The 27,821-nt window shown below is 38.8% G+C and overlaps 4 protein-coding genes across 4 annotated transcripts; 2 read left to right on the top strand and 2 right to left on the bottom strand.

Annotated features, from left to right (window-relative positions):
* The first annotated feature begins 246 nt into the window (after nt 1–246).
* LOC119988505 lies at nt 247–10,223 on the top strand. The gene is made up of 6 exons (XM_038833566.1): nt 247–1,946; nt 3,648–3,788; nt 3,937–5,689; nt 6,883–7,184; nt 7,989–8,848; nt 8,933–10,223. The coding sequence occupies exons 1-6, from the start codon at nt 588–590 to the stop codon at nt 10,110–10,112; spliced, it is 5,595 nt and encodes a 1,864-aa protein (XP_038689494.1). The 5' UTR covers nt 247–587; the 3' UTR covers nt 10,113–10,223.
* A 556-nt stretch (nt 10,224–10,779) lies between these two features.
* On the bottom strand, nt 10,780–14,659 carry LOC119989628. Its single transcript, XM_038835273.1, has 7 exons — nt 13,492–14,659; nt 13,252–13,383; nt 13,057–13,158; nt 11,872–12,456; nt 11,677–11,733; nt 11,479–11,554; nt 10,780–11,064 (listed from the first exon to the last, which is right to left on the bottom strand). The coding sequence occupies exons 1-6, from the start codon at nt 14,320–14,322 to the stop codon at nt 11,528–11,530; spliced, it is 1,734 nt and encodes a 577-aa protein (XP_038691201.1). The 5' UTR covers nt 14,323–14,659; the 3' UTR covers nt 10,780–11,064; nt 11,479–11,527.
* A 285-nt stretch (nt 14,660–14,944) lies between these two features.
* On the bottom strand, nt 14,945–17,216 carry LOC119989298. The gene has a single exon (XM_038834734.1). The coding sequence runs from the start codon at nt 17,189–17,191 to the stop codon at nt 15,413–15,415; it is 1,779 nt and encodes a 592-aa protein (XP_038690662.1). The 5' UTR covers nt 17,192–17,216; the 3' UTR covers nt 14,945–15,412.
* Nucleotides 17,217–18,094: 878 nt separating this feature from the next.
* LOC119989299 (uroporphyrinogen decarboxylase 1, chloroplastic) lies at nt 18,095–22,284 on the top strand. Its single transcript, XM_038834735.1, has 6 exons — nt 18,095–18,229; nt 18,380–18,528; nt 19,927–20,309; nt 20,434–20,718; nt 21,086–21,321; nt 21,742–22,284. Exons 1-6 carry the CDS (start codon nt 18,207–18,209, stop codon nt 21,908–21,910), a joined length of 1,245 nt encoding a protein of 414 aa, XP_038690663.1. The 5' UTR covers nt 18,095–18,206; the 3' UTR covers nt 21,911–22,284.
* The last annotated feature ends 5,537 nt before the right edge of the window (nt 22,285–27,821 follow it).

Genomic DNA, 27,821 nt, shown 5'->3' with positions numbered 1-27,821 from the left:
TGGCGGGCAAAATGTTTCGAGGAAAATATGAAGAAAAAATGAAACACATATACCACTAATTCAAATTTACAAAACCCAACCCTACTCTGTCCCCATGCTCGTCTAGCACACTCGACGATCCAGTCCCACTAGCCCTGTAACCAGTCTTTGACACGTGCTAAGCGAGAGCGTGGCAATAAATTTGAGATATTTCGTATTTGCTTTGTATATAGCCCTAGCTCTTCTTTAAGTAAATAGCGAAACAAGAGAGAAAAAAAAAGATAATATAAAGAAAACGGGAGAGAGTTTCAATGAGAGAAGACGAAGAACAGCGACTGGAGCCTAAAACCAACAATCCCCCCTCTCGATAAAGTAATGGAGTTTTAGGGTTTTGTTCTCTCTTTCGATTCCATTTCCTTTAGGGACAGATCCGAATCGGCGATTTCTCGGTGATTGACGGAGTCATCTTCGCTTCCAATGTTTTTGTCCTTAATCTTCTTCGCATGATCCGACGCTCAATTCAAGGAGTCATCCTCGCACGTATGGTCGCTTATCATCTCTGAACGATTATATTTTGTATATTTATTCGAACATTTGTGATTATTGTGATGCGACGGTCCCTTGGTTCGTCATCGAGACAGAGGAATTCTATGCATTCAGGGACAAAGCTTCGGAAGAAGAGGAAGAGGCTTGATGCTATTTGTGAAAATGAGTATAACCGAAACCATGGGGAGACGGATAGGGGTACTGGATTGGCTGGTTCAGCTGGCGCTGGGACTGAGCTGCGTCGTAGCTTGCGGGTGCGACGAATGCCTACGGTGCTTGATGCATCACCTTCGCCAGCTAAGAAGCGGCAGAAAATTGGTAAGAATGACGGTGGAAATGTTATTTTAGAGAACGTTAAGAAGGAGGATCGGGAATTGGGGGATTCAGAGACTCCAGGTGGTTGGGGGATGCGATTGAGATCAAGGGGCAAGAACGTGAGGACTGGTGTGTCCAGTGAGAGAACTAAGAATTTTGAAGAAATTAGTGAAATTAATGAGAAGAAAGGTGAATTAGAAGTTGCAATACCCACAATGGTAAGGTCAAAGAGGCCAAGGAAAATTATTGCAGTAAGTACTTCAACAAATGGAGAGGAAGAGATTACTATAGGAAATGACATAGAGCAGAATGAGAGGGATGAGGTGGGCGTGATGGGAAACAAGGATGAGGTGGAAGATTTCGGGAGCAAGGATGAGGAAGACGTGATGGGAAACAAGGATGAGGTGGAAGATTTCGGGAGCAAGGATGAGGAAGACATGATTGGAAGCAAGTATGATGAAGCCACACAAAGTTTGGAGAGAGAAATGAGTTGTGGACATGAGGAAGGAATTGTGGATGGTAATGCTGGACAGATAGTTGAGGGAGAAGATGGTAAAGAAGTGTCTAACTGTCTGAAAGTGGATGAGGGGTGCATTGGAGATGATAACAGGGAGACTGTGAAGCAGAGTGATGAAAAAGCAGAACATTCATGTGGAGAGAAAGATGAAAATAATGAAAGGATTGAAGAGCAAGTCGTTGGGACTTTGAAAAGTGACTTGGAAGATGGAGGACCTCATGACAGTGATAATGTCTTGATGGATGTTGAGCAGAAGCCCTTTGAAGGTGGTAATGCTGCAGAGCTGGACAAATCAAATCTTGCTTCAGATGATTCTCTTGGCAAGTCAAGCATCAAACAGGGAAGGCGGTGTGGTTTGTGTGGGGGTGGAACTGATGGTAAACCGCCAAAGAGGTTTGTTCAAGATATGGGTGACAGTGAAAATGAAGTATATAGTGGATCATTAGCTTCGGATGAACCTAATTACGACATTTGGGATGGATTTGGCGATGAATCTGGATGGCTTGGCCGCCTGTTGGGCCCCATAAATGATCGTTATGGTATTGCTGGAATTTGGGTTCATCAACATTGTGCTGTGTGGAGTCCAGAGGTATGGTGTTTTTACCTCGGTTTGTCGTTCATTGAACCTTGCTTCTACATGTGTCCATAAATGCAAGTATTGTTTCATTTCAAACACAACAATAGTCACATGGTTATTCTCTCTCTTTTTTGGCACTCCACTCCTTGTAAATTGTAATAGGGAATTTTTAATGTATAATGTTGCTGGTGTGCTGCCCTGCATGTTGATGTTCTGGGCGGATAAGATGTAGATATCTTTATTATCACAATTTATGGAGTAACATTGGTTGAAACTTTTATGAGTTCCAAACACGAACTGAAACTAAGAAGATCAATCTTGTAATGAGCTTGAATCTTTTTTTGATATACAATGACTACATAGGAATTGTTACCTGGTTGACGTCTTACCAAAAGAGAGCCTCCCTTTCCATTGCAGAAGGGGTGGGTTGTAGGATTGGTCTATCAAGTTCAGATAAATGAATAATCACTTCATTGTAGTTCCAACAATTTTTATGAGATGTGGTCCTTGGCTTGGTTTCTCGTCATTTAGTTTTTCACGAGTTCACTTAGCATACATCAGTTTGGTAATGTGTATATTTACTTGCATGTGTTCTTATATCTTTGAGTTAGCTTGATGAAGTAAATGTACATGTGAAGAGATGAAAAAGTCTAAACTCTAAAGTGTTAGTCCCTGTCACAAGTAGTTGTGTCTAGGTAAAGAATAGGAGGGTTTTTGATGGTGGGAAATATTTACTTTACAGGTAATCCATTTGTTGATGAGCAAGTGTCCTAGACTTTTTTAATTTGTTATTTACTTTACAGGTAATCCATTTGTTCATGAGCAAGGAGGGTTTTTGATAATGTTCCTTAGTAGCTCGGACCTTATTGGCCCTCGTTAACATGATTTTTCTTTTTTACATTTAAGAAAAAGAAAGTTAGTTGAATTTTAATTAGTAGATAATGTAAAGAAATTAGATGTGTTCTTGTAACCTCATTTGTTGTTTCGCACAAGCTTTTGTCTTAAGTGAGTTTTGGCTTAATCCTTTTCAGAGTAAAGATTGTTGGAAGGCATAGTGGGAGAATTGAAAGAGTTAATGGAATGAGTAATGTTCGCTTCTTCACACACGATTTATTTTTGTGATGTTGTTCTGCAAAAACTATAGCTGCATGAGTTTTCGGTTCAGGCATTATAATTCTCAGCTGCATGATACTTGTGTCAATTTTTTTGACAGTATCAGATTAATAGTCTTGTAACTCCTTCCTAGTCACATCACATCTTCATGTGCTCTTGGAGTAAAATTTCATTGCATTCAAAAGAAATAGTTCTTTGGCTTGCAATTTATTATGCAAGGCATGTTTGTGATTTATATGACAAGAAATAGCTATATGGTTGGACATTGTTCCTAAGTTTTCTGCTCTATATTCTCTCAATGAATTTACCATTCATTTATCTTCCTGAGTCTTAGTTATTTTATCTGTTTAAAGCTTAAAGGATTGTCAGATAACATAATACCATCTCTAGTCTTGCCTTGTGATATAACATGCTGTAGGAAGTAATCAACAATCTTAACCTCTTATGTCAATAATTCTTATTTTCTTATTTTTTGTATGTGTGAATTTTTAAATTGAGCAAGTAAATTTCTAGGAAGTTCAAATTCTTTACTGATGATTGATGGGAATGTTCATTTACTCTTGTTGTGGTAATCCTCATAGTTTGTGGTTTTCGTCTCAGGTTTATTTTGCTGGTTTGGGTTGTTTAAAAAATGTAAGGGCTGCACTTTGCCGAGGAAGAGCCTTAAAATGCAGTCGCTGTGGGAGACCTGGGGCTACCATTGGATGCCGTGTTGATCGATGCCCAAAAACATACCACTTGGTTGGTTATTAAAATTTGTTCATGGTTCCCTGTTCCTGTAATTTATGTATTTGGGTTTGACTACCTTTTAGTTTGCATACCAATCTGCAGTCAGATGTTATAATGTAATTGCCATTACTTATTGCTTATAACATTCTGTGTTTTGCAGCCTTGTGCACGAGCTGAGGGTTGCATATTTGATCATCGCAAATTTCTCATTGCCTGCACAGATCATCGGCATCTTTTCCAGCCTCATGGTAATCAATTTTTAAAGCGGATAAAGAAATTGAAAGCTAAGAAAATCAAGTTGGAAATGAGGAAAGTGTCAAATGATGCTTTGCAGAAGGATATAGAAGCAGAAGAAAAATGGTTGGAGAACTGTGGTGAAGATGAAGAGTTTTTGAAACGCGAGAGCCGGAGACTTCATCGGGATTTGTTGAGGATTGCACCTGTTTACATTGGAGGGTCAGACTCGGACAGTGGAAAATCTTTTGAAGGTTGGGAATCTGTTGCTGGGCTCCAGGACGTAATCCGATGTATGAAGGAAGTTGTCATTTTACCACTTCTATATCCTGAGTTTTTTAATAATCTTGGGATCACTCCTCCTAGGGGTGTTCTTTTGCATGGTTATCCTGGAACAGGTAAAACTCTGGTTGTACGGGCATTGATAGGCGCATGCGCTCGTGGTGATAAAAGGATAGCATATTTTGCCCGCAAGGGGGCCGACTGCTTAGGAAAATATGTTGGTGATGCTGAACGCCAGCTAAGACTCTTGTTTCAGGTTGCTGAGAAATGTCAACCTTCAATAATATTCTTTGATGAGATTGATGGGCTTGCACCAGGTCGTACAAGGCAGCAAGATCAGACTCACAGTTCAGTTGTCTCCACATTGCTTGCTTTGATGGATGGTCTAAAGTCTCGAGGTTCAGTTGTTGTTATTGGTGCAACTAATCGTCCTGATGCGGTTGATTCGGCGCTTCGTAGACCCGGTAGATTTGACAGGGAGGTTTATTTCCCTCTGCCATCAGTTAAGGATAGGGCGGCCATCCTTTCCCTTCACACAAAAAGGTGGCCAAAACCAGTGAGTGGATTGTTGCTCGAGTGGATTGCAAGAAGAACTGTAGGCTTTGCTGGTGCCGATCTTCAGGCACTTTGTACTCAAGCTGCTATGATTGCTTTAAAGAGGAATTTTCCTCTGCAAGAAGTCCTGTCTGCTGCTGAAGAGAGACGCCCTGGTGCTAAAAATCAGCCTCTTCCTGCATTTGCAGTGGAAGAGAGTGATTGGTTGGAAGCTTTATCATTTTCGCCACCTCCATGCTCTCGTAGAGAAGCAGGAATAGCTGCTCATGATTTGGTACACTATCCTCTACCTGCACACCTTGTTCCCTGTCTATTGCAGCCATTTTTGAACTTGCTTGTTTTCCTTCATTGTAATGAATGTCTCTGGTTGCCTCCTACTCTTTCTAAAGCTGCGACAATGGTTAAAAGTGTTATTGTTTCTGCTTTGGACAATAGAAAAATGCCTAGTGATCATTGGTGGTTCCATGTTGATGATTTATTAAAAGAGGCAGATGTTGCAAAAGAAATCGAGAAAAGACTATCATGTCTTGGGATGATAATAGGAGAGCCTGGCGTTATTGGATCTGGTGGTTTTATTACTGATTTTGACGAGTACGATGAGTTTGAACATTCTACAATGGCTCATTCTCGCACTGGTTTGTTGCAATGTGGTAATTCTGCATCAAGAAAGAAATTAGGATGTCGGATATTGGTATCTGGCAGTCCCAGATCTGGCCAGAAGCATCTTGCTTCTTGCATTCTTCACTGTTTTGCTGGGAATGTTGAAATTCAAAAGGTCGATTTAGCCACAGTTTTGCAAGAAGGACATGGTGATGCAGTGCAAGGGATAACACAAATACTAAGTATGTTTCCTTTTCTTTACCTTTTGATTTATATATGTTACTTTGTTCTTGATCAGGGGTTCACAGCTTGGGCGAGACGAAGTTTGCGATTGCACAACAGCATAAAGTGATTTTTGTTCACCCTTGTCCATTTAACTGTTTTCTTTTGAGATTTTTTGAGTGAGCTGAGTAACTCTGGTAGAATGGCTTCTGACTTGATAGAAGGTTTGTAATTAATTCATAATAATTTTTTGGGTGAAAAAAATTTAGTACAAACTTTCTGTATTTTACAATTGTTTATATCTTTGGGCCTTGCCCTATCACACGAGCAAGGTGTTTATTAGATCAGTGGATGTTTGATTTAAAAAGAAAAATTATTAGATCAGTTGATTTCTGATAATATTTTATCGTGATTCTGATTCTGAAATTCGGAATTGGTTGGGCTGCTCCTCACTTATTATCTATTTAGGTTATACTGAACGAATTCCATGTGTTTTGACAACATGCACGTGACCATTTATTCCTACAAGTCTTTAGCAGGAGTCTCACATGCACCTTGAATTTTTTGTGTAGTTTGTTTTTTATTTTCAAGAATGCTTATCTCCTTCAAAGTGGCTGTCTCTACTTAGTCTGATTGGCACTACATCAGATTCACCTAAAGTGCTGTTTTACTTGCACTTTGGAAAGGAAAGTAATTTCCCTGAATGAATGCCCGCCATGGGCCAGGAAAAAAAGCCGGACTGCTAATAGAACCAGCGAACTTCTAGTCCTAGCTACTGGACATCTTCCAAAGATGCAACTTAACCCTTCTAGATGCTGGATAAAATCCCTTCCATGAGCCTAGGCTTCCACTTGAAATTCCAAGACATCAGAGATCTATGACTTCTCAGGCGCCTAAGTCCTAACTCAAGGTGGCCTCTCATTATATTTATGGCTTCATTTGGGATTCTCGTCTGGATGACATCTATGATCCTCATATTTCAGGTTCAAATACCAAAAATCATATGAGATATTTTCAACAGGATTTTATGAGGGTGAATTCTATAGTTTGATTCCTTCCCGGTTATTTGACCATTTGGGTCTCCCTGCAATTGAGGCCTTACAATTTTAATACAAAATTTGTTTGGTGATCCTAACTTTTATTAGTTCTATCATGAATCCTGTTACATACATTGTGGATAATTTTTCATAAGTAAATTATTATTTTGCCACAGGGAGATGCGCAAGTGCTGGGTCTTGTCTGGTATTCATGCCCAGAATTGATTTGTGGGCGGTGAGCACATTTCATCAAGTTAATGAGGAGATTGATTTTTCTGCAGTAAACCAAAAAACTGATAAAGAATCATGTGCTGCACGAGATCAAGCTTTTGAAAAAGAAATAAATTTTCATCCTCAGCAATCTAAAGCAGTTGAAGCAGCAAACTTCCATTGTACTGCCCTAAATGCATCGCATGCCTGGAACTCATTCGTTGAGCAGGTGGAATCTATATGTGTGTCTACATCCTTGATGATTCTGGTATGGATGCAATTCCTTTCTATTGGCTCCTATCTGTGGCTTCTTGCAAACATGTGATCTGGTTTATGTCCTATCGCCAAATAAATAACAAAAGATAATAATAATAATAATAATAATAATAAATAACAAAAAACAATAATAATAATAAATTCTATCACAAGAGTAGAGGTCTTACAAATGCTAGCATCGGTTACAAATTTTGGTGCTGTCTTCTGAGCTTGATTTTCCAACCGTTTCGAAAATTTTGACTCCAGTTATGTTGTTTTATAATGGATGGTAAAGTGCTTAGAATTTTTTTAAGTTTCTGAAGTATGATTGGCGTTGTTTGACTATTTGTTATCCTAGGAAGTTTGGAAGTGAATTGCTGGAAGCTATTAATGAGTCTAATTCATGTGGTTGGTTTTCTAGTTTCTTTTTTTTTTTTTTTCAGGCAGTTGCTTAACTGATTGCTTTCACCTGGGTAATATAAATAACTTTCTGACTTACCAAGCCAGATGGATTTAAACTAGCCAGTCTTCTAATTTTTCCGGACCAGGGTACAATCTTTTTAGACACTGTTGTATGTTGAGGATTGAAGTTAGCTTTTCTTTGTGTTTTGATATGAATGTTTGTTGTTTTATTTCCTTGTTGATGTCTATTTTGGTTGGTCCTGTGACATTTACCTTTCGACTATTGTAGCTTTAATGTCCGTTCAGTCTACTATCTTGCTATTATGTTTTTCTAGTGTGTTTGCATTAGTGAGCCAGGCTCTTTCTTTATAACGCTAGTAGTTATCGAATTCTAATGCTTTTCATGTGCCAACAGGGAACTTCTGAACTTCCATATGCAGCACTCCCTCATAAAATAGGGCGTTTTTTTAGTAGAGGCGTTACAAAATCTGGTCAATCAATTGCTTCTGATTGCACAGTGCCACAGTTCATTGCTGAGGTTGGCGTAAATTTCAATCGTGATATGGTGGTGAAAATATCTGCGGCAGAATTATCAAGAGATGTAATCCAGCCGTACATTCAGCTTATTCATCAAAGAATTCACATTCGCCCAAATTCATCTAAGGAGAACAAAACTTGTGATGCCATCAAATTCTGTACAGATATAGCATGTTACAGCGAAGATCGCACTGCAGTTGGCAGAGAGGAGGGTAGAACACAATGTCCTGATGATTCTTCTGTAAGAGTTCCACAAGCACCTGATAATAAAACTTTGAAAGGAAGATCAAGTCTGCAATTAGCTATATCTGTATTTGGCTATCAAGTTCTGCTGTATCCTCATTTCGCTGAACTTTGTTGGTTCACTTCGAAATTGAAAGAAGGTCCTTTTGCAGATGTAAGTGGACCTTGGAAGACCTGGCCCTTTAATTCTTGTATTGTTCGTCCTGATAACTCATTAGATAAGGTAGCTTTTGCTGGTAGCTCCAGCAATCCTAAAGGCAAGGAGAAATCTGGTTTAGTTAGAGGCCTAGTTGCAGTTGGATTGTCGGCATACAGGGGCACGTACTCTTCACTTAGAGAGGTCACTATTGATGTACGAAATGTTCTTGAGCTTCTAGTACGAGAGATCAATGCAAAAGTAGAGGCTGGGAAAGACAGATATCTGTATGTCCGTATTTTATCTCAGGTAGCTTATCTAGAAGATGTGGTAAATAGTTGGGCCTACGCACTGCAGAGGTATCTTTTGCTGTTATCATTTATGTGCTTGTTGATACATTTTGTTGGCAGATTTTGATCTGACAAAAATTCTTTCATTTTCAGTTTAGACCGTAACTCTCAAATGAAGATCAGTGATGCGGAATCACCAGATAAGCATACATGTGTCAGTGATTCTGTTCAAAGTAGGAGTGTTTCAGAGAGAAGCTGCCATGAATTCAAGGAGCTTGATGATGCTTGCCAGGGACCTGCTAGTGAAAGTAATGGAGGTATTGACGAGGAAAAAAGAGACGGATATTCCCTTTATGCTAAATCTGAGAAGAGAGTTGCTAATTTTGAAAATGGGTCTGCGCATAAGGAATTGGATTTGGATCATGCTTCTCAAGACAAAAGTTTTCACTGCTCTGCTACTAATCAACTGGTGGATAAAGCCATGAATGATCAGAATGGGACAACTGAACATTGTGAGACAGAAAAGAGTGGAAATGCAATTATCGACATAAATTTTAAGTCCGTGGAACAATCTAATGGATTCATGTCTACAAATTCCATTGTCCTTTCTGACAATGGTCTCTGTAATTCTGGAGAATTGGGTAGCCCTAGGATCTTTGGTTCAGGAGATGCATGCTACCAGAATAATGGTTTGTCAGTGACCGAGACCACAACTAGATCTGGCGTTAATGCTTATGATCCTGGGGAGCAAATTGAAGATACAAACTTGTGTGCAAGCCACAATACCAATGCTTCCACTGAATCTGTAGTTACATGTTATTATCAATGTTGCTCTGAGTGCCTCCATATTCTCAATGGCGTGATGCTGAAGATTTTTGCACATGAATGGAGGTCAAATGGGAGTAATACAACAGTGGAGGATGTGCATGATGTTGTTGCATCATTGTCTGTGAATCTTCTTTCAGCGGTTAGGAAAATCGATGTTGATGGGATTTCCAGAAGTTCATTTGATAAAAATTTGATACAGGGAAACCATCAGAAAATATCGGGAATTGAAGAACTGTGCGCTTGTCAGTGCAAAAGTCCAGGAAATGGCCTATCGATCCCAATGGAATGTAGTTGTCACACTGGAGATGGATGTGTAAATTCAAGACAAAATGCCTCCCAGAATACCCAATTCGGCCATGATTGGAAATTCATTTTCAGAGATGGTGTCCTTGTTCCTATAGATTCCAAGTCCAACATAGATGTTTCGGTTCACTGTAAATTTGAGAACTTGTGCCTTTGTTCTCTTATAGAGTTGGTGGCAATGATGAAGCAGCCTTTTGATTGATTGGAATGTATTTACAGTTTGGTTTGCCCAAGCATCGTCTGGTTCGTCTGTGAATCTACATGTAAAATTGCTTTAAAGAGGTATGGAATATCAAAAATTTTGTTCTGCTGAGTTTTTTTATGAGCTTAATTTGTTTGTCAAGGTCTCCATTTGTTCACCTCTTCGTTATTGCTTAAGAAAACCTTGACGTAGAGTGAAAGGCAGTGACATCTGCAATGAAATACGCAACTCTAGTCTGCGATCAATTGCTACCTGAGCATGTAAATGATGGCTCAGAAGACAATAAAATGTTGCATGCTTCACTTATATTTGAAGCATTAAGCCAGCCTTTTGATTTTTGAACCATACACAACATATGATTTTAGTGCAGGGATCTGAGTCCTTACAAACACAGCCATAACGGGAAAAATACTCGGGTGCCTGTAGTTGTTTCCATATGAGTTTGTGTTGTGCCTGCGATTGTGAATTTGTACTTAAAAGCTGAATTATTAGATTGTGAGTTGGGTCATCCCCATCCCCATGGGATCGGATCTTGGACTTCAATCACAATCTTAGCCACTAGGCTAATCCTCGATTTCATATCAATGGGTTAACCATTGAACATCATTTGGGCGGCCGTTAGACCCGCACTTACAAAAATTTCTACGATAGATAGAAGATCAAAACATGCATGTGACCACAAATTTTTTTTTTTTTCCTCATACCAATAGGTTATTATATATTCTGGAATATATTTGTACAGCAACATTTAAAGTGTGTCCTCCATGGAATATTCACACATTAATTCTTAAAAGGAACAAAAAAAATACTTGACAAGGAAATATGACAGGACATCCATCAGCAAACTTTATTCTCATTCCCCATTGTCACCAAATTGATCACAAACACGCCGCCTAAATATCGTTCTGGTTTGCATAACCCTTTCTTCCCTTTCCCTTCCCCTTTCAAGCCACTGGAAAAATCACAAATCATTTAGTCCTGCTCAGTAATACCTTTTAAAACGAGTTATAAAACAAAAGAAAGTTATCAAACACTGCGTTACCAAACGCTTATTTAACAATCTTCACGATCCCATCAAGATCAAATGAAACGACATTTTTTTTTTTAACTTCAAACCAGCATCATCTAGCATAAACCAGCTAGTAAACAATACCTACAACCTCTCAATGTATATTACTTCCTACAAGGAGATGCAAACTTCAAATGTGTACATGTTGCATGTGCTTTAACAAGTCTTCAAGATTATAAACAGTCTACAAATGATCATTCGTTATGATTAAGGATATCGAATTGCAAAAAAGAGACTACTATTCGAAAATGAAACAGGTACTAGCATTCAAGTTTAGGAGCAGGACAATAATCTCACCAGGAGATCCACATTGGCCTCTGGAATTGCGACTGCATTGTCAAGATTTTCAATTTGACGACTCCCTTGACAATTCCTACAATTTATCGTATCCAAAAAAGAAAATAAATAGATAAGATGGTTACCCACCTATCAAATACCAGAATCCTCTTAAGGAAATCTCATAGAGAAAAACCTAATTTCAAGCTCATAACTGACCGTGCAAACTGTAGATTCACAAGAAACCTCTATGTTGACTACATTGCTTCTGTTGCCCTGCACAGTTCAGTAACATTATTACAGGTAATCAAAATATAGACAATAATCTCAAGCTAACATCAACCTGCAGGTCCTGCACCATCCAACTCAGGACGCAAACTATTAACATTAACAGATCACGCCCTTGTTAAGTACCTTTAACTCATCATTTGACTGCAACAAAGAACACAGAGGTTGACCTGTTAATACAACATTTGGAATCCGATCAACATCCCAACCGAGAACCTTACTGACAACCTGCCCAAATGCCCTATGAGCCCTTTTCTTGTTTGTTTTCGATATGGCAGTGGCATGCTGAAGAAGCCCAAGACAACCCTTAAACTTTTTCCAGACCTTCTTTCCTATCCCACCACAAACTAAACAATAGAATTCCCCGTCTCCATAATTATTCTCATAATAATCTCTCAACTCATTATCCTCTGTAAACACCTTCAAGAAGAACTTGCAATATTCACATTCCTCGCATTCATCTTCGTCCTCGTCTTCATCATCACCTTCACAGCTTTCTGAATCAACAGTGTCTGCAAAAAAGTTTTGGCAAGCCTTCAAGATTTTCCGCTGCAACTGTACCCCGGTGAATCTCACTTGTTCTTCAGCAGAAATGACATTTGTCACTAAAGCTTTCTGAGGTTTAAAGGGAGGCCATTCCATTGTTCCAGAAGAATGTGTGGGTTCTTTGCAAGGCCATCCGACGCCACGTGATAGCAACTCTTCGGAACCCTGCATTTTATTTCAATGTCTGAGAACAAAGTTTTACCCAGGGATTGAGGGAGGGGGAAGGGTTGTCAAGTGCTTTATAAAGACAACAGGAAAACCACTAATTAAGCAAAAAATGGTCTTGTCTATCAAATGGGGAAAGGAAAATTATAAATGAAAATTTTTCCAGGAATTGGTCCCTCTCAAATTCAATATGATTCTCTATCTCTTGCATGGACCCCATAAAACTATGATTAGTTTACGGTAATCTAAAATCAATACTGCAACGCAAACCACAGTAGTTAGTATTATGAAGTTAGAAAAAGAGTTTTGCCATTTTAGATAAACATAGTTATCTCTCTGTTTAAGTTTCCTTCCATACATTTTGACCCACAGTTCACCTTTTCCTGCCAAACAGCACAATAGCACATAAACACTGCCACTAACAGAACATCAGGTAAAACTGATTCTATCTGTACATGGGCTTTACAACTCCCTTCAAAGTTGCAATGTTATATATATAGATAGATATACATATGTGCAAATATATAATATTAAAGCTAAATCTTATTATTAAATCAGTAAAAATAAATTTCATCACCAAGTGCACAAGAATAATCTCACCACACCATCCCAAGCACCATCTTTATCAACTGCTACATCTCTAACAGGGTTGTCAACAAGATGTTCGGTTAGTCTACTGCCATCAGTTTCCCTTGACGAATTCTGCAAGTTAAAAACAATAAATGAAGCCAAAACAACGCACACCATCTTAACAACTCACTACCATCCTTTTGAAATAAATAATAACTTGCTAACCTTGCAAATCATGGATTCATCATTAACCTTTTCCTTGCCTAACCCACTATTGTTACCATTCTCAGAGCCCACATTATCTTGACAAGCATTCAAAATATCTTTATCTCCATCCACACGCCCCTCACCTCCACCCTATAACAGATAAATCCAACCAATTCACAGATCAGATAAGAAACCTAACATGCCTTTGATACACATAAACTTACAAGCTCACTCAATTTACAGAAATGAACACATTACCTGGGATTCACCAGAATTCAGCAAAGAGCGTCCAAGAGGCTCCCCATTCAATACAAATAAAGGAAGCCTATGAATATCCCAACCAATGACTCTACACACAACATGGCCAAAAGCCCTGTGAGTCATTCTTCTCTTGGTTCTGGATATGTTCATGGCATGGAGCACAAGCCCTGTACAGTTTTTGTACCATTTGTTCATATTCTCCCTCATACCGCAACAAACCAAGCACCGAAACTCCCCGTTCTCATAGTTCCTCTCATAGTAAACCCTCAATTCACTATCCTTCACAAACAAGTCCAACAAGAACTTGTACTCTTCACTCTCCTCAACAACAACATCGTCATCATCGTCCTCATTAAACAAATCTTCATCCCCAACCTCATCCAGATCACTCTCCTCCTCGCTGTCCGAACTAACACTCTTTGCAAAGAATTCACGACAAGCCTCTCCGATCTTCTTCTGCATCTGAGCAGGAGAGGGTCGGACCGAGCACTCCTCCAATGCGGGTCTATTATGAGTACCGAATAGGGATTTCATCTCGGGCCACCCAGAAGCTGTCAGAGGAGCTTGCGGCGGCGGCGATTTGACGGGCCACTCCTTTCCCTTATCGGATCCTGCAGTGTCTTCAATGGTCTTGGCCTTCTTGTTCTGACCGCGATTCCTGAAGATTGTGGGGTTGCGTACAGGGGGGAACCTTGATGGGTACTGACGTGCGGGTTCGGGTCGAGGAAATGGACTCGGATGTTGAGGCCCTTGAGGGGGACCTTGGTGCCATAGAGAGTGGAGATAGATGACCTCTCTGAGTCTCTCCTCATAGTCGTAAGAATTCATGGAACCCGAAGGAGGGAAAATTTCCTATTTCGTTCAACTGGGTTTGCTCCAAAAAATTATCTTAGAACAGAAATTTGAGTTTCCGAAAGAGGATTTCGATGTTTACCAGGTTTCGGAGGTTTTGAGGTTGGTGGAGGAGAGGAGAGACCCTTCAACTCTGACGCCGGCTTATGATCCGGATTAATTGGACGAAATTACCCATATCCCTGTCGTCTCTTCGTCAACGCCAAGAGCAGATTTGATTTGCAAGCACGGTCGATCAACCCTACCAGCTCTTTCCACAGCCCAATTAGTATGAGATTGTTTTGGTTGGATCACTCACTCGTCACTCGCCCAACTTAAAAAATTAGAGGTGGGTAGTTATGTCCGGTAACCCATTTTGGGTATTTTTCTTATTTTAACAAAAAAAAATTTATTTTATGCAATCTCTATTTTAAGAGAATTCCAATCAATCACATTCTCATTTTAATATCACATTAAATATTTTAATATTTACCAATACAACTACCTTTAAGTTTAACTACTTCCAACCTTAGCTTATTATTACAAATAAAATTAATTTTGATACTAAATAAATATTTTATGAATATTTTTTTAAAAAAAAATACTATTTATTCAGTCCAACATAATCAAGTTTACAAACCCAATTCCTACAATGTCTTTCAATCAATTTTCAATCAATCAAGATTCATACAATCACTACTAATCATGCAACCAATGAAATTGTGAATTGGGTATTGAGAACTTTCACACCATCATGCTAAGAAATCGGATCGCAAGACTATCAATTTCACCCTCAATAGAAATCAAGTTTTCAAGTAACCGTCTTCATTACATTACTCGGAACTCCAATGCATATACTTCAAGACACACCACATTTGAGAGATCGGACAAAGCTCTGTTGCAAAACACTTCCTAGGACAAAATCTTTAGCTCAAAGTAAATTTTTCGACCAAATTTTACAAAAATGTTGCAGCCATGATTTTAGCATCAAGTGGCTATCTCACTATTGCATTGCATATACCTGCATGCATGATCATTTGATACCTGCCTATTCTAATTTCAACTGAAACCCATGAAGGCAAATGCTTCAATCTTTCCTACCAGTGCCAGTATTGATATCACCATCCAAAATTGCATGCCTTGTCAGAACAATCTCTTTTACAAGGTTCCTGTAAGTGAAAGGCCTGACAGCTGCTGCCAAGAACAGCTCAGGAGGAATTCTACTCTTCTTAATCCTCTTCCTCCATGGACCAACCCCAATAGTTTTCCATTCTTGGGGGCTCACTTTCGCCCTAACACCTCTCATGGCAGTTTCATCGCCATCGTCTGCATCTTTATCATTCTCCTGCCCTTGCATTGATTCCATCTGCTTCTTAAACAGCTCAGAATTTCTTTCTATACTCCTCCTAGCTAGATTTTCCATTGCTTCAGAGCTACTTACAGACTTCTTGAACTCATCCTCCCAATACTTCACATCCTCTTTGGGATCGGGATCCTCTTCTTCACTCTCCAGTTCATCATCTTCATCATCTTCCAATTCATTATCTTCATCTTCACCTTCTTCCATTTCCATAACTATTTCTTCTTCTTCATTATCATCATCACCATCACCATCATCTTCAATCCACTCTGTAATATCCTTTTCGTTCGAATTCCTCCAAACTTCATCCTCATCTTCATCCGGTGCATCACAACCTAGCTCCATCTCCTCCAACTTGGTCTTCCACTCTCTGGTCCAAGGATGCAACAACTGCACAGGATGATTGGTTAACAAGAACTCTAAACACCTTGACTTCTTCTCCTCACTCAACTTCTCATAAGCATTCACTACATCATCCACAAATGCCTTCTGGCTCACCTTCACAATCCTACAAAGCCCTCCGAAATACGTACACATCTCCACACTCCCATCCTCATTCCTCAACTCAAACAGAAAATCCCTCTCTGTCTCTGGGTCCAAAAATGGCGTCAACGCCCTGAAAAACTGATCTTGAGGCTCAAACCTGCACTGATAAACCGGCCTCTTCACGTAGATGATATCCGGCCTCATCCACGCCGCACATTTAGTTATCAATTGTCGAGCTTGATTGCCCAATCTCCCCATCAAACTCCACTTATCCAATCTTTGTTTTCCAGCTTCAAGCACAACCTCACTCACCAAAGTCCATTGCTCCCATGGCTTCTCATTCAATCTCCATTTCGGATGCCTCACAAAGACCCAGAAATACCTAAAACCCACATCTTTATCCATTTTTTTCAATCTCTCACCAAAATCAACCTCCATATCAAACTGCTCTATCTTCTCCCACTCCTCCTGGTCTTTCACTTCACCAATCATACACACTCTCTCATCACTAAATCGTCCACGTACAGGATCCCCCAAAACGACACCGCGCCACGAATAAGGCCCGAACTCGCCGTACTTGTACCAATCGTAAGGGTGTCGGAGATTCGGGTCGTCCTTGGACATAAATCGGACCATCCGGTCATACCCGAGTCCGATTGCCTGTAGCTCGTCCTCAGTGAAGTTGTTGGGATAGTTCTTGTTGGGATTGTTTAGCCGGTAAAAAAAAGATTCGGCAAGCTTCTTCGATTTGATTCGAGCTCTACGCTTTCTCTCTCGGCTGATCTCCTCGATGCCGTCAATACGGCCACCCTTCTTCTTGCTGCGGCCGGCGAAACAGCGGACGCTGTCGCGGGGACGAGCGTCTTGGCCTGAAAAAGCAAGGATTTGGCGGGGAATAAGGCGCTTGGGTTTGAAAGCCAGGCGGTTCTGGCGAAGAGGATTGGAGAAAAGTTGCAGAGAAAATGAAGGGTTTAGGGGTTTAAAGAGTGAAGAAGAGAAGGAGAGGTCTTGTGGAAACATTTTGGGTTCGTGGAGACGACAACGAGGACAGTAGTAGATAAAACGAGCAGCCAAACGAGAAACGCTACGACGTCGTTTTTTTTCCCCTTTTCTAAACGATGCGTTGAGCTGCTAAATCGAGTCTGAACTCACATATAAATTTGGTGGGTAGTTGCACTCCACAAATTCTCATTCACGCCCCATTTTCCAAAACACTAAACATGTTCTTAACGAACCCTAACAAGCACCGCTCTCTTTCGTCGTCCTCCCTCTCCGATACCCACAAAGGTAATCGCGTCTTCACTTTCTTCCCAAAATCAAACCCTAACAAATGCTTCGCGTCAACCTTGCTTTGATTTTCGTGTATATCGCGTAACAAATCTCAGTCGGGTATTGACGAAAAGAGAAGTCGCAAGACACAAGAGATCCTATATCTATTGGGTTTAGTTGACTTGGTCAAAAAATGAAAGCGAGGAGCACCAAATCTTCTCGTCTTTAGGGGAAAGGAAGAATAAGGGTTGCGTTTTAGGTGAAGGGTAAGGGCGCGTTTGGACTTTGGGGGAAATGGGGTGTTTTTGATAAAATATGTCTATTTGTCCAATTCGGATTAAACCAAGTTTGCACATAAGTTATAAGTCCAAAATTCGTGTCCAAACACATAAATCTTGTATTGTTTATTTGTCCGAATCCTAACCCAGATTAATTTATTGTCCGATTTATTTGTTCTGATTTAAATCAATTAGGGTTTGGTCAATTATGATTGTCCGAATTCAATCCAAACTAGAATCCAAACATGTAAATATTTCGTAAATATTTGATGTGACGTTGTTTGATCCAAAACCAACTTGGAATCGATTTTTTGTCACTCATAAATAAGTGATATTGTCTGACTCGAACCAACAGCCGGCTCGAGCCGAAGTCAAATGCTCTGGAGTTCAACTCGGCTTAGGAGTACGCCACCAGGGCGGAGATAAGGAAACAAGTGTCAACGGCGAAGCCCCTCAAAATCAAACCGTCTCTGTCCCTCTCTCTTAACATGAGCATCTCATCTCTAACCAGGTCAGTGCACATTCTCTCAACGAATCTCTTCCTTAAAACGCGATACGCTCCATATGCGTCATAATTGTTTCATGTCTCGCTCTTGGAATTGCTTTGTTTTGCTTCAATTTTGATTTTTTTTGGTCATTTTATGTCCATCGGTGCCTGCAGTTCGTGCAGCTCTTGGAGATGGACCTGTTTAAGCTCGTCGGTGCATTTAGGGTTTGGCTCCAACGGTTTCAATGCCGTTGTGGCTTCTTTTACTACAAGAAGATTTTCTCGGTCGAAATTCAGTCTAGCTTGCAGTTCTTCACCGTCCGGTATGAAAATTTCCGTTGCAACTCTTTGTATTGCTTCAATTGAGGAATGCTGAAGGATTTTGCGTTAAATGTTCTGTCTTTCTTGTAAAAGATTATTTTATTTGTGTGCATTGAAGGCAAATTACTTGTTTAGTATTTAAGACTAGATACGATGGACAAAGGTTGATTTGACTCTGTGAGTGGCACTCCCATTTTTTAGACTGTATTGTGCAATTGGGTTGAATGGAGTTGTAGGCTTGCAGCTGCCATTCGTTTGGCCATTTTTTGGATTACTTGGAAAAGAACTAAATAAGAGCCGAAGAGGGCATCTGAGGAGAAGAAACACCTTTAGACTTGTTTGAGTATAGGTAGATAAATTGTTTATGTGCTTCTTGTCGTGGAAATTAAGGCTTAATTGAGAGCTGCTGCTCGATAAATTGTTTATTACTCATGTACTCTTTTTGTGATTGCATCATTAGATGGCAAATGGGAGTAAAAGTATTTTTTTGTTTCAGTATTATTTTCTATGTTTTTGGGTGGAATCTCCATTGAGGATAGATAGGAAAGGCAATGAAAAGTAAGTGGACAAGTTCTGAGACAATCCTCAATGATTTGGTTAACCGACGTTGCCTAGCCAGATAGGATGAACGATTCATGGAATATTTCAAAAACTAACTGGAGAGGAAAGAACAACTACAGAATACAAATCGATAATTTTTTTTTCTTTTCCCTTTTCTTTGTCCTTTTAATTAGAAGGTCCCAAGGTATGGAATCCCATAAATATCTGTTGTAATATTAAGCAAGATGATATGCATGGCTGCTGAATATGGACTTCTATGTATCACATCATAATGAGGAAGGTGGGAAATCGAGGTCTGGAAGTGGATTGCGCTTTCTTTGCTGATATTTGAATCTATCATATCCAAGTGGTTGATACATTTTCTAGGACACTATCTTAAGAGAATATCTCATATGGCATTCTGCTTCTAAACAATTTCCTGTAGAATTTTGAATGATCTCTGCCCCCATCCCAATGTTGTATTTTATGGGCTGACTTTGTGAAAATAAAGCAATAAGGATGTCATTGACAAAGTGTTACCTAATTGTAAATCGTCAAGTGATGTGAAATATATTCCCCGATGGAGCAGTTCTTAGTTTCTCACAAAAATATTTTGTCCTGCATGTACTGTATGTCAACAAGGCTGATTCTTTAATTGAACTTTCCTTTTCCTGTTTGGACATATCGCTCTATATATCTTTCTCTTATCATGTAAGTGCATATAGAAACAAAAATAAACAAGTGATGGTGGGATTTTCATGCTTTTATTTTCTTCCATGAGGTGATACCGTGTTTGGGTTCTGTGGAGATGCATCACATGTCTAGGTTTTTCATTTTATTTATTTGTATTCTTTTTCAAGATCCTCTTTTGGTCAAGGCTGCAAGGGGAGATCCTGTAAGTAGGCCTCCAGCATGGATGATGCGTCAAGCAGGAAGGTATATGGCTGTTTACAGAAAGCTTGCCGAGAAATATCCATCCTTCAGGGAGAGGTCAGAGACAACTGATCTCATTGTGGAAATTTCTTTGCAGCCTTGGGAAGCTTTCCACCCTGATGGTGTTATAATTTTCTCTGACATACTTACCCCTCTACCTGCATTTGGTGTTCCATTTGAAATAGAAGATGTGAGGGGTCCCATCATTCAATCACCAATTCGTTCTGAAGAGGACTTGAAGGCTCTGCATCCTATTGATTTAGATAAACTAGATTTTGTTGGGGAATCTCTTAGGATTTTGCGGCGGGAGGTATTTTTTAGGTTCATATTTCATGTATAGAAAGGCCAACTGTATCAAAAATATTCAGGTGATGCTGACTTTATCATCTCCTGTCAACATGCTCTAACATCTTTCTTTAACATGTTTTGATTAGGTTGGGGGACCGGCTGCGGTTTTGGGTTTTGTTGGAGCACCATGGACAATTGCAACATATATTGTAGAAGGAGGAACAACTAAGACATACACAACTATTAAGAGCATGTGTCATACAGCGCCCCATATATTGAGGGCCCTACTCTCTAAAGTGACGCAGGCAATATCTGAGTACATAATCTTTCAGGTGAATGCTGGGGCTCATTGCATACAAATATTTGATTCATGGGGTGGACAACTACCACCTGACATGTGGGACAGTTGGTCGAGGCCTTATATTGAAGAGGTGAGTTGAATCTGAATTTGTTAATTTGTGGAATCCACCAGTTTTACCAGGCAGTAGTCTGCTTTTAATAAGCTGCTTTCTCCTTCAAATTTTAGACTTTTTTTCTAAGGTTTTCTTATTTTGGAAGTAGAAGGTAGTAAATCCAGTGCATATGTTGGCTGTGACCGTGCCTTTATGGCCCGGTTTGTGTTAATGAAATTGCCCAATTAGGGTAAATAATTGTAGCCCTGAAGCATTAGATACCCAATATAAATCACATAGTTTGGACAACAAAGTAAAATACACACACAAAATTAAACAAATACAATAATGGATATTTATTTGTCCCTTTTCTTGATAGTCATGTAGTGCAATCTCTAAAATGCAGATTGTCAATGCAGTAAGGAATAGGTCCCCTGAAACACCACTTGTACTCTACATTAATGGAAATGGTGGTCTTCTTGAACGTATGAAAGAAACTGGAGTTGATGTTATTGGGCTTGACTGGACCGTGGATATGGCAGATGGAAGAAAACGTTTGGGAAGTGGGATCAGTTTGCAGGGAAATGTGGATCCTGCTTACTTATTCTCACCTCTTTCTGCCATAACAGATGAAATCAAAAGGTTTGTGACCTGAGTTATGAATACTTGGATAGAAACGTGGGATGGAATGTTTAGGCCATATGTTTTCAGTCTGAAGTTTGCCTAATATTATAATGAATAAACTTCCCTGACTACTCATGCCAAAGCTGAGAGTTGGATCAAAGAGAAGGTAAGGCAACTAGCCTAAAAAAATGCCTCATGTGTTGATCTACGTGGTGATATTATTTATTGATTGGACATTTACTTTTCAACCTCTATTTGCGCTGCTGCTGTTGCATGAATAAGTTTTTCTTTAAGTGGTAGTCATATAAAACTTGGTTATCATTTGCGTAGACCAACTTGGTCATATACAGCTAGGCTCATCAATATTGTAGTTTCAGTTATTTCTTAGAAGGAATGGATGTTGATTTTCAATTGATTCAGACAGTATGTTTTTTTTAGGGTTGTGAGGTGTGCTGGTCCAGGGGGACATATTCTTAATCTTGGGCATGGTGTTCTTGTTGGGACACCTGAAGAAGCTGTTGGACATTTCTTTGACGTTGCAAGAAGCTTGAAGTATGGAGCACCTTCTCTAAATCATGGCTTGGTGGAACCAAAATTGGTAGTTTGACAGAATGCTGGTGATGCACAAGCAACAATTTTTCTTACAAATAGGTGGTTGCATTTGTGTTTGTGCCGTGTGCCCATGACTTGACTGCTTGATCTCAATTGGGTTGCTCATCTTTAAGTGCTCAATGAAAGAAGGTTCTGTTCATGCCTATGAGTGAGCTAATTAGATAATTAAATTTTTATATGTAACTCAACCTTTCTTGGATGAAACAGTACTGCGGTTTCCTTTTCTTTTTCTTTTTTTGTTCATATGCTAGCGGCATAATCAATTATGATTTTTTTTATGAGTAAAGATCTGCATGGTATGTTAATGTATTTAGATTTTAGAGCAACGTACAATCTTGTTGATAAATTTGTGCTGCACTAACTTTTTCTGATTGATATACAGTAACCTTGTTTGTTTGTTCCTATGCTAACATCATATTCATTGACACTAGTCATGGATAAGCATGCCTAGCTCCATTACCCTGATTGAAATTCTTCACACTGTGCGACAAGAATGAACTATGACGAGGTAAGGATGCTAGAGCAGTTAAGAAAGCCCTGGGGTGTTTGTAAACTAGGAATTTAGACGAAATTCATAGATAACAAGTGTGGAGAGCTGAACGGTCGAAGGTCAAGTCGTGTTGTCACTGTTGTGCCTCTTGTCTAGTTTATTGTTGTTTTGCCTGAATCCACCTGTTGTACCAGAGCTTTCCTTTTTATTGAGTCTTATCTTACTCTTTATTCTATAGCTATATCTATATCTATATGCTCTTATAGAGGGAGACTGGGAGTGTATTCTAATGCTCTTTTCTTGGACAGTGCTGGTAATTCTCGTGATATTTATTATGCAACAATTAAGAGGTTGATTAGAGTGAGAAAGGTATAGAAATAAGCTAGCTGACTTCTTTTTTTTAACCGAAGAACCACCTAGCACAACATGTCCTTCTGCGTAAATCTCAAGCCACCGGAACAGTTTGCACCATGCATGTGACAAGTAAGACTAGGCAGGTTGTGCAAACCTCGGGCAGCCAAATAGTCCGTACCATGTTGACGACGAGTAAGACTAGGTCGAAGCCTATACGAGAAGGACATCAGAAGTGGGACAAAGTGACAAACCATGAACTAGAATTCCACAAGGAAATATCTCAACTTGTTGGTTTGAAATCCCTACCTCGGGAGTCATACACCCCAAGTCCGAAGAGATTGTTTTGATGGCTTATGAATATATGATCCAATATATCCTTCACCCTTTTAAAACCCGACGAGGTACGAAATTTTATTTATGAGATTTATAGGGTTGTGAAAGTGGAACAATTCATTGGTCTGTGATTCATATCATATTTTACAAATGATTTCGCCTTTTTTAAAACGAAATCTCTCTTTTTGACAGATCAAATCTTTCTTGAGCAGGACATCCATGACTGCTGCCGCTGCCGTCGCCCTCACCGTTCCTGCCTGTGCCCCCACCAGTGGAGACTTTGTTTGTCTCCTTCCTTAGTAAGTGATTCACTACTGCTATCACCATCATGATGCAAATAATTTGGTTTGCTTCAGCATCCACCAGCGCAGCAGTCGCTTTCATATGAATTCACTGGCTTTCCCTGTCTCATCCTTTTCTTGTGGATTTTCAGGTTTGAATATCCATGAAAAATGAGAGAGTGGAAAGAGTTAGCCGTGATCAGCGAATTTGATCATGTATGTGGTGGCTTTACTCAAATCTCACCACCACTCATGGCTAACTTTGACTGCTGGATTGGAAAATCTGTTGAACTATCTAGTTCTACTAAGAAGCTTTTGTGGGGGATCGACTAACAGCAGATTAGATGATTATGGGTGCTTGAAACAGAACCGTTTCTAAGTTCTTGGAACTTCCCATTTTTAGAGTGACTGCCAGAACCATTACATTAATGCGAGAGATCAGTTGATTCTTTTATTTTCTCCTTGAATCATGAAAATTGGTTTTTTTTATTGTTGAAAATCCCAACGCTCCTCAAATCAATGATATTGTCCGGTTTCAAGTGGAGGCCAATCCAACAGGATCGAGACATTCCGCTGATATCATTGAAAATCCATTGGACCCGCATGACTTTGTTGTTCTTAATCGTCTCACGTAATGGTATTTAGGCCCAAGAAAAAACCTTATTCAAGTGAGAGGGTATGAACTTCCTCATATAATCTCACATCTCTTGGGTTATCCGAACGATGTGGGATGAGTCGTAGCTGGAAGAAGAAGAAACAGCAATTCTAGCAGTGGATGGTGTTCTACAGATGGGTCGTTCAATTGTTTATTAATCTTTTAACTACCATTTCTTAGCTGTCTAATGCATAGCTGGGTTTTAACTTATATTATATATTTTGACCACTTTCAGGTGGTCCGGTGGTGTGGTCTAACCATATCACTAGGTAATAATAATTGTATTTGCAGCTCTGACTATGTTGGCCCTGTATGTGTGATTTATTCTTATCTTGCATGAACTCTCAAAACTCAAGCATGCATTCCCATACATACATACACACACAACTACATATATATATATATATAATGATTACACAACGTCTAGTCATATTTGACTTTTGTGTGAGAATGCATTGCGGCTCAAAGAAATGTTGGAATGTGAAAAACTCGTGCCTGACTACGCAAAACACTTGAAATAGAAAAATGCATAAAAATATTATCCCTAAAAGGCACTACAAAGAAAAAACAACTCAGACCTGAACTTCCAACACTAATGTGCATACATACGTGCATGCAGGCTAAGGGAAAACTAGCAATTTTAAATTTTTTATTATTATGATCAAAACCCATATGAGTAGGGGAAGAAATTAGAATGTAGGATTCCAACTTAAACCTCAAAGAGGTTATGACCATGCTTTGGCACTTGGGATACCAGTGCAGGTCAAGGGAACACTAGCATCTAAACCTTAAATATATTGTTGATGTATATTTAGTGTATATATACTAAGCACTGGAATATTGAAGAAAACAATAACCTAGGCGGTATGGGATCTACTTGATGCAAGCCATCAAAAACGTTCGGGAGGGGACGGGAGGGGACGGGAGGGGAGGGTTAGGACTATTTTAAGTGATACAACAAATTGAACATTTGTCCAAGAACACATCTACGAATGAGGTAGGTTTTTTTTTTTTTTTTTTGTATTTCTTGCATTTCTACCTTTCCAACTACCTTGAACTCTCAGTTTCCCAATCTCTAGACACTCTAGGAAAGACTGGACCAAAACTCGTGTTGGGAAAGCCTCCCATGGGAAATAAAATAACGCCGAAACTGTTGGGCATGAGTGTTGAACTTGTGACCTCCCGCATTTGCAAAGATTTACCACAGTCAATTTCACCATCGCAATGAAAACTTCTTTGTTACTCAATGCCAAACATAACTTAAAAATGCTTCATGTGTCAAAAAATTGTTTGAAAATAAAGGAGGTACTTGCCGAAACAAGGGATTGTACCCAATACCTGATTCTATGATACCATGATAAATTGACACTTCACATATATAAATAGGGTAAAACCTGTACTCCTGTAGGGTTTTAAAGCTTAATTGCAATAAAAGCTTGACAAAGAAAATAAGGAATAGGAACTTCTCATATGCAATGAACAAAAAACCTCCCTGCTATGTAGCATATAATCTCTGTATGAAACAAACCTCAGAAAGTGTAACAAGTCCATGCAGTGTGTCCATTATATATTACTTTCACATGCACGTAGGTGTGCTGTCATTTAGGGTTTAGGGTTTAGATATCAATTATAAAAAGCTTATGCATGCACCTCCACTAAAAGGAGCAACTACTCATTATGTAGTACTTTGGTACGCCACACCCAAATAATATAGTGTGTTTTGCTCCTGAAATTTCAGAGTTGTGAAATCAATTTTTTATGCCCTAACTTGCAATGTCATATGCAGCACGATCATATAAAACATTGTCATTTGCTCTAATGAGAGTGAGTTCCTTTGGAATCTAACTGAACTATATATTATGGTAAGAACTATAGAATTATTGGTAAGTGCTGAATCAAGCCATTATACCCCCTTAGACCAATGATAGATTTGATGTTAATTATTGTGGAATCAAGGCATTGTTTGGGATGTTGGCTTATGGGTTTTGGTGATTTTCTTTGAGTATGGGTTTTGAGTTTTGATGGGTTTTTAAAAGTAAAGTATTTGGTGGGTTTGACAAGAGAGTAATGACTAATTTTCAATGGTTTTTCAAAAAAAAAAGAAAGAAAAAGAAAGAAAGAGTAAAGTTCTAACCCCTCAAAACATTTTGAAAGCCAACCTAGTTAGCCATGAAATCCACCCTCAAATGGGTTTTCATGGTTTTTCATTAACATATGATGACAATAATATGTAGGTGCATAAAAGGACAATAATGTTTTATGACATTTCAATATCTTTAGAAAATTTCATTGGCCTTCCTTTATATATTTCTAGAACTATTTATATACACCAATAATGAGCAAGTGGCCATATAAATATTATATGAAAGTGTTATGATTAATTTGGTGGTTGGTGATAGGTCAATGCAAATGATAGGATGACAAATCCGTACTATCGATCCGGATTATGAGGGAAATGTTGGGATTTTCAATTTAAAAGCATATATATTATAAGAATATTAATTTATTGATGTTTAGGTGCTACCTAAGAAGATATGATGAGACACCTGAGCCGTCAGTTGAAGTAGTAAAATTTGTGTGTATCGTCCTAGTGATCAGGATTATAATTACCCCTTCCCATTAAAAGAAAAACAACTATGATCAACTAGCTTATATATATATATATATTTCATGAGGTCTTAGTTAAAGATAAGACTAAGACACCCTAACTTAAAGCTATGCTTGAATTGATGTTTTAGAGACTTAAATGAGAACGGTTAAGGGGGAAAAGTAACTTTACCTTACTTGATTTCACGGGCAGAGCCAAGAAATAATATTAGGGTGGCCAAAAAACAATATTAGGGTGTGCTAATATTAAAACAACATCATAGTTATTTGTCAGGTAAATTTTGGCGAGGGTCGAAGGGCTGCGTCCCTGAATTTTTTTTTTGGACTTTATAACATATACCTCATTGAAATGATATTATCGATAAATATTCATATTGATATGTGATGATATTTATAGAGGTAGACTTCATCTTTGATTTCATTTTTCGTTCAAAGTGTAATATTGTGACACTTAAAAGTCAAAATCCTTGAAGATTTTTATCTTTTTGTTCATTTTCTTCAACTTAGTTTGTCATTTTAAAGGATTTTTCATTTCTATCAAACAGATTTTGAAAAGAAAAAAAAAAAGAGATGAACAAATATTGTTATGTTTGGGAATCCCCTTTAAAGGATGGTTTGGTCATATAAAATTCACAAAATTTATTCTAAGTTCAGTAAATATGACATGACATTAATGCTAATGAGGCTCAAGCCATCTCTCCACCACTGCCTGATTTGTAGGAGAGAGAGAGTGTTAAGTGGGATAAAGTTCTCTCTCACTTAGCTCTCAAACTCAATATTTTATACCCCTCAATTTGGGAAATTTGTGAGCTAAGAGAAGATTTTGTTTATTATTTTCTAAGTTATTCATAAAAGTTTTTCACTTATTTCAACTTTAAAATGTTTTTTTTTTAGTTTATATCTTTAACTCTCTTTAATTCTTATTAACTCTAAATTCTATCCAAGTAAGGATGGTCCCCTAACATAACTCCCCTTCTCTTAACGCTCCACCCTTAACTCTACTTAATCCCTCATTTTTCAATGATGAATACTATATGCACCCCAAAAATAACTAAGCACACCCTAATCTTAATACACCACAGTAAAAAACGTAACTTTCAATAGTATACCCCTTTTTACGTTTTGGAGCAAAAACACAAAGTACACCTCGGTTTCAAACCCTAAATCTTCTTCACCAACTGCTCAT

The sequence above is a fragment of the Tripterygium wilfordii genome, chromosome 21 (genome assembly GCF_013401445.1).
Source record: "Tripterygium wilfordii isolate XIE 37 chromosome 21, ASM1340144v1, whole genome shotgun sequence".
Lineage (NCBI taxonomy): Eukaryota > Viridiplantae > Streptophyta > Magnoliopsida > Celastrales > Celastraceae > Tripterygium > Tripterygium wilfordii.
This window is presented reverse-complemented; position numbering and strand designations above follow the sequence as displayed.

Excerpts from the sequence above, each read along its gene's own strand:
- LOC119989628 (XM_038835273.1), bottom strand. The coding sequence starts at position 14,322 with ATGAATTCTTACGACTATGAGGAGAGACTCAGAGAGGTCATCTATCTC. Across the intron at positions 11,734-11,871 it reads AGTCAAATGATGAGTTAAAG|GGCAACAGAAGCAATGTAGT; the intron begins GTACTTAACAAG and ends TGAACTGTGCAG. Across the intron at positions 11,555-11,676 it reads GTGAATCTACAGTTTGCACG|GAATTGTCAAGGGAGTCGTC; the intron begins GTCAGTTATGAG and ends GATAAATTGTAG.
- LOC119989298 (XM_038834734.1), bottom strand. The coding sequence starts at position 17,191 with ATGTTTCCACAAGACCTCTCCTTCTCTTCTTCACTCTTTAAACCCCTA.
- LOC119989299 (XM_038834735.1), top strand. The coding sequence starts at position 18,207 with ATGAGCATCTCATCTCTAACCAG. Across the intron at positions 18,230-18,379 it reads AGCATCTCATCTCTAACCAG|TTCGTGCAGCTCTTGGAGAT; the intron begins GTCAGTGCACAT and ends CGGTGCCTGCAG. Across the intron at positions 20,719-21,085 it reads CGAGGCCTTATATTGAAGAG|ATTGTCAATGCAGTAAGGAA; the intron begins GTGAGTTGAATC and ends TCTAAAATGCAG.
- LOC119988505 (XM_038833566.1), top strand. The coding sequence starts at position 588 with ATGCGACGGTCCCTTGGTTCGTCATCGAGACAGAGGAATTCTATGCAT. Across the intron at positions 3,789-3,936 it reads GCCCAAAAACATACCACTTG|CCTTGTGCACGAGCTGAGGG; the intron begins GTTGGTTATTAA and ends TGTGTTTTGCAG. Across the intron at positions 7,185-7,988 it reads CTACATCCTTGATGATTCTG|GGAACTTCTGAACTTCCATA; the intron begins GTATGGATGCAA and ends ATGTGCCAACAG.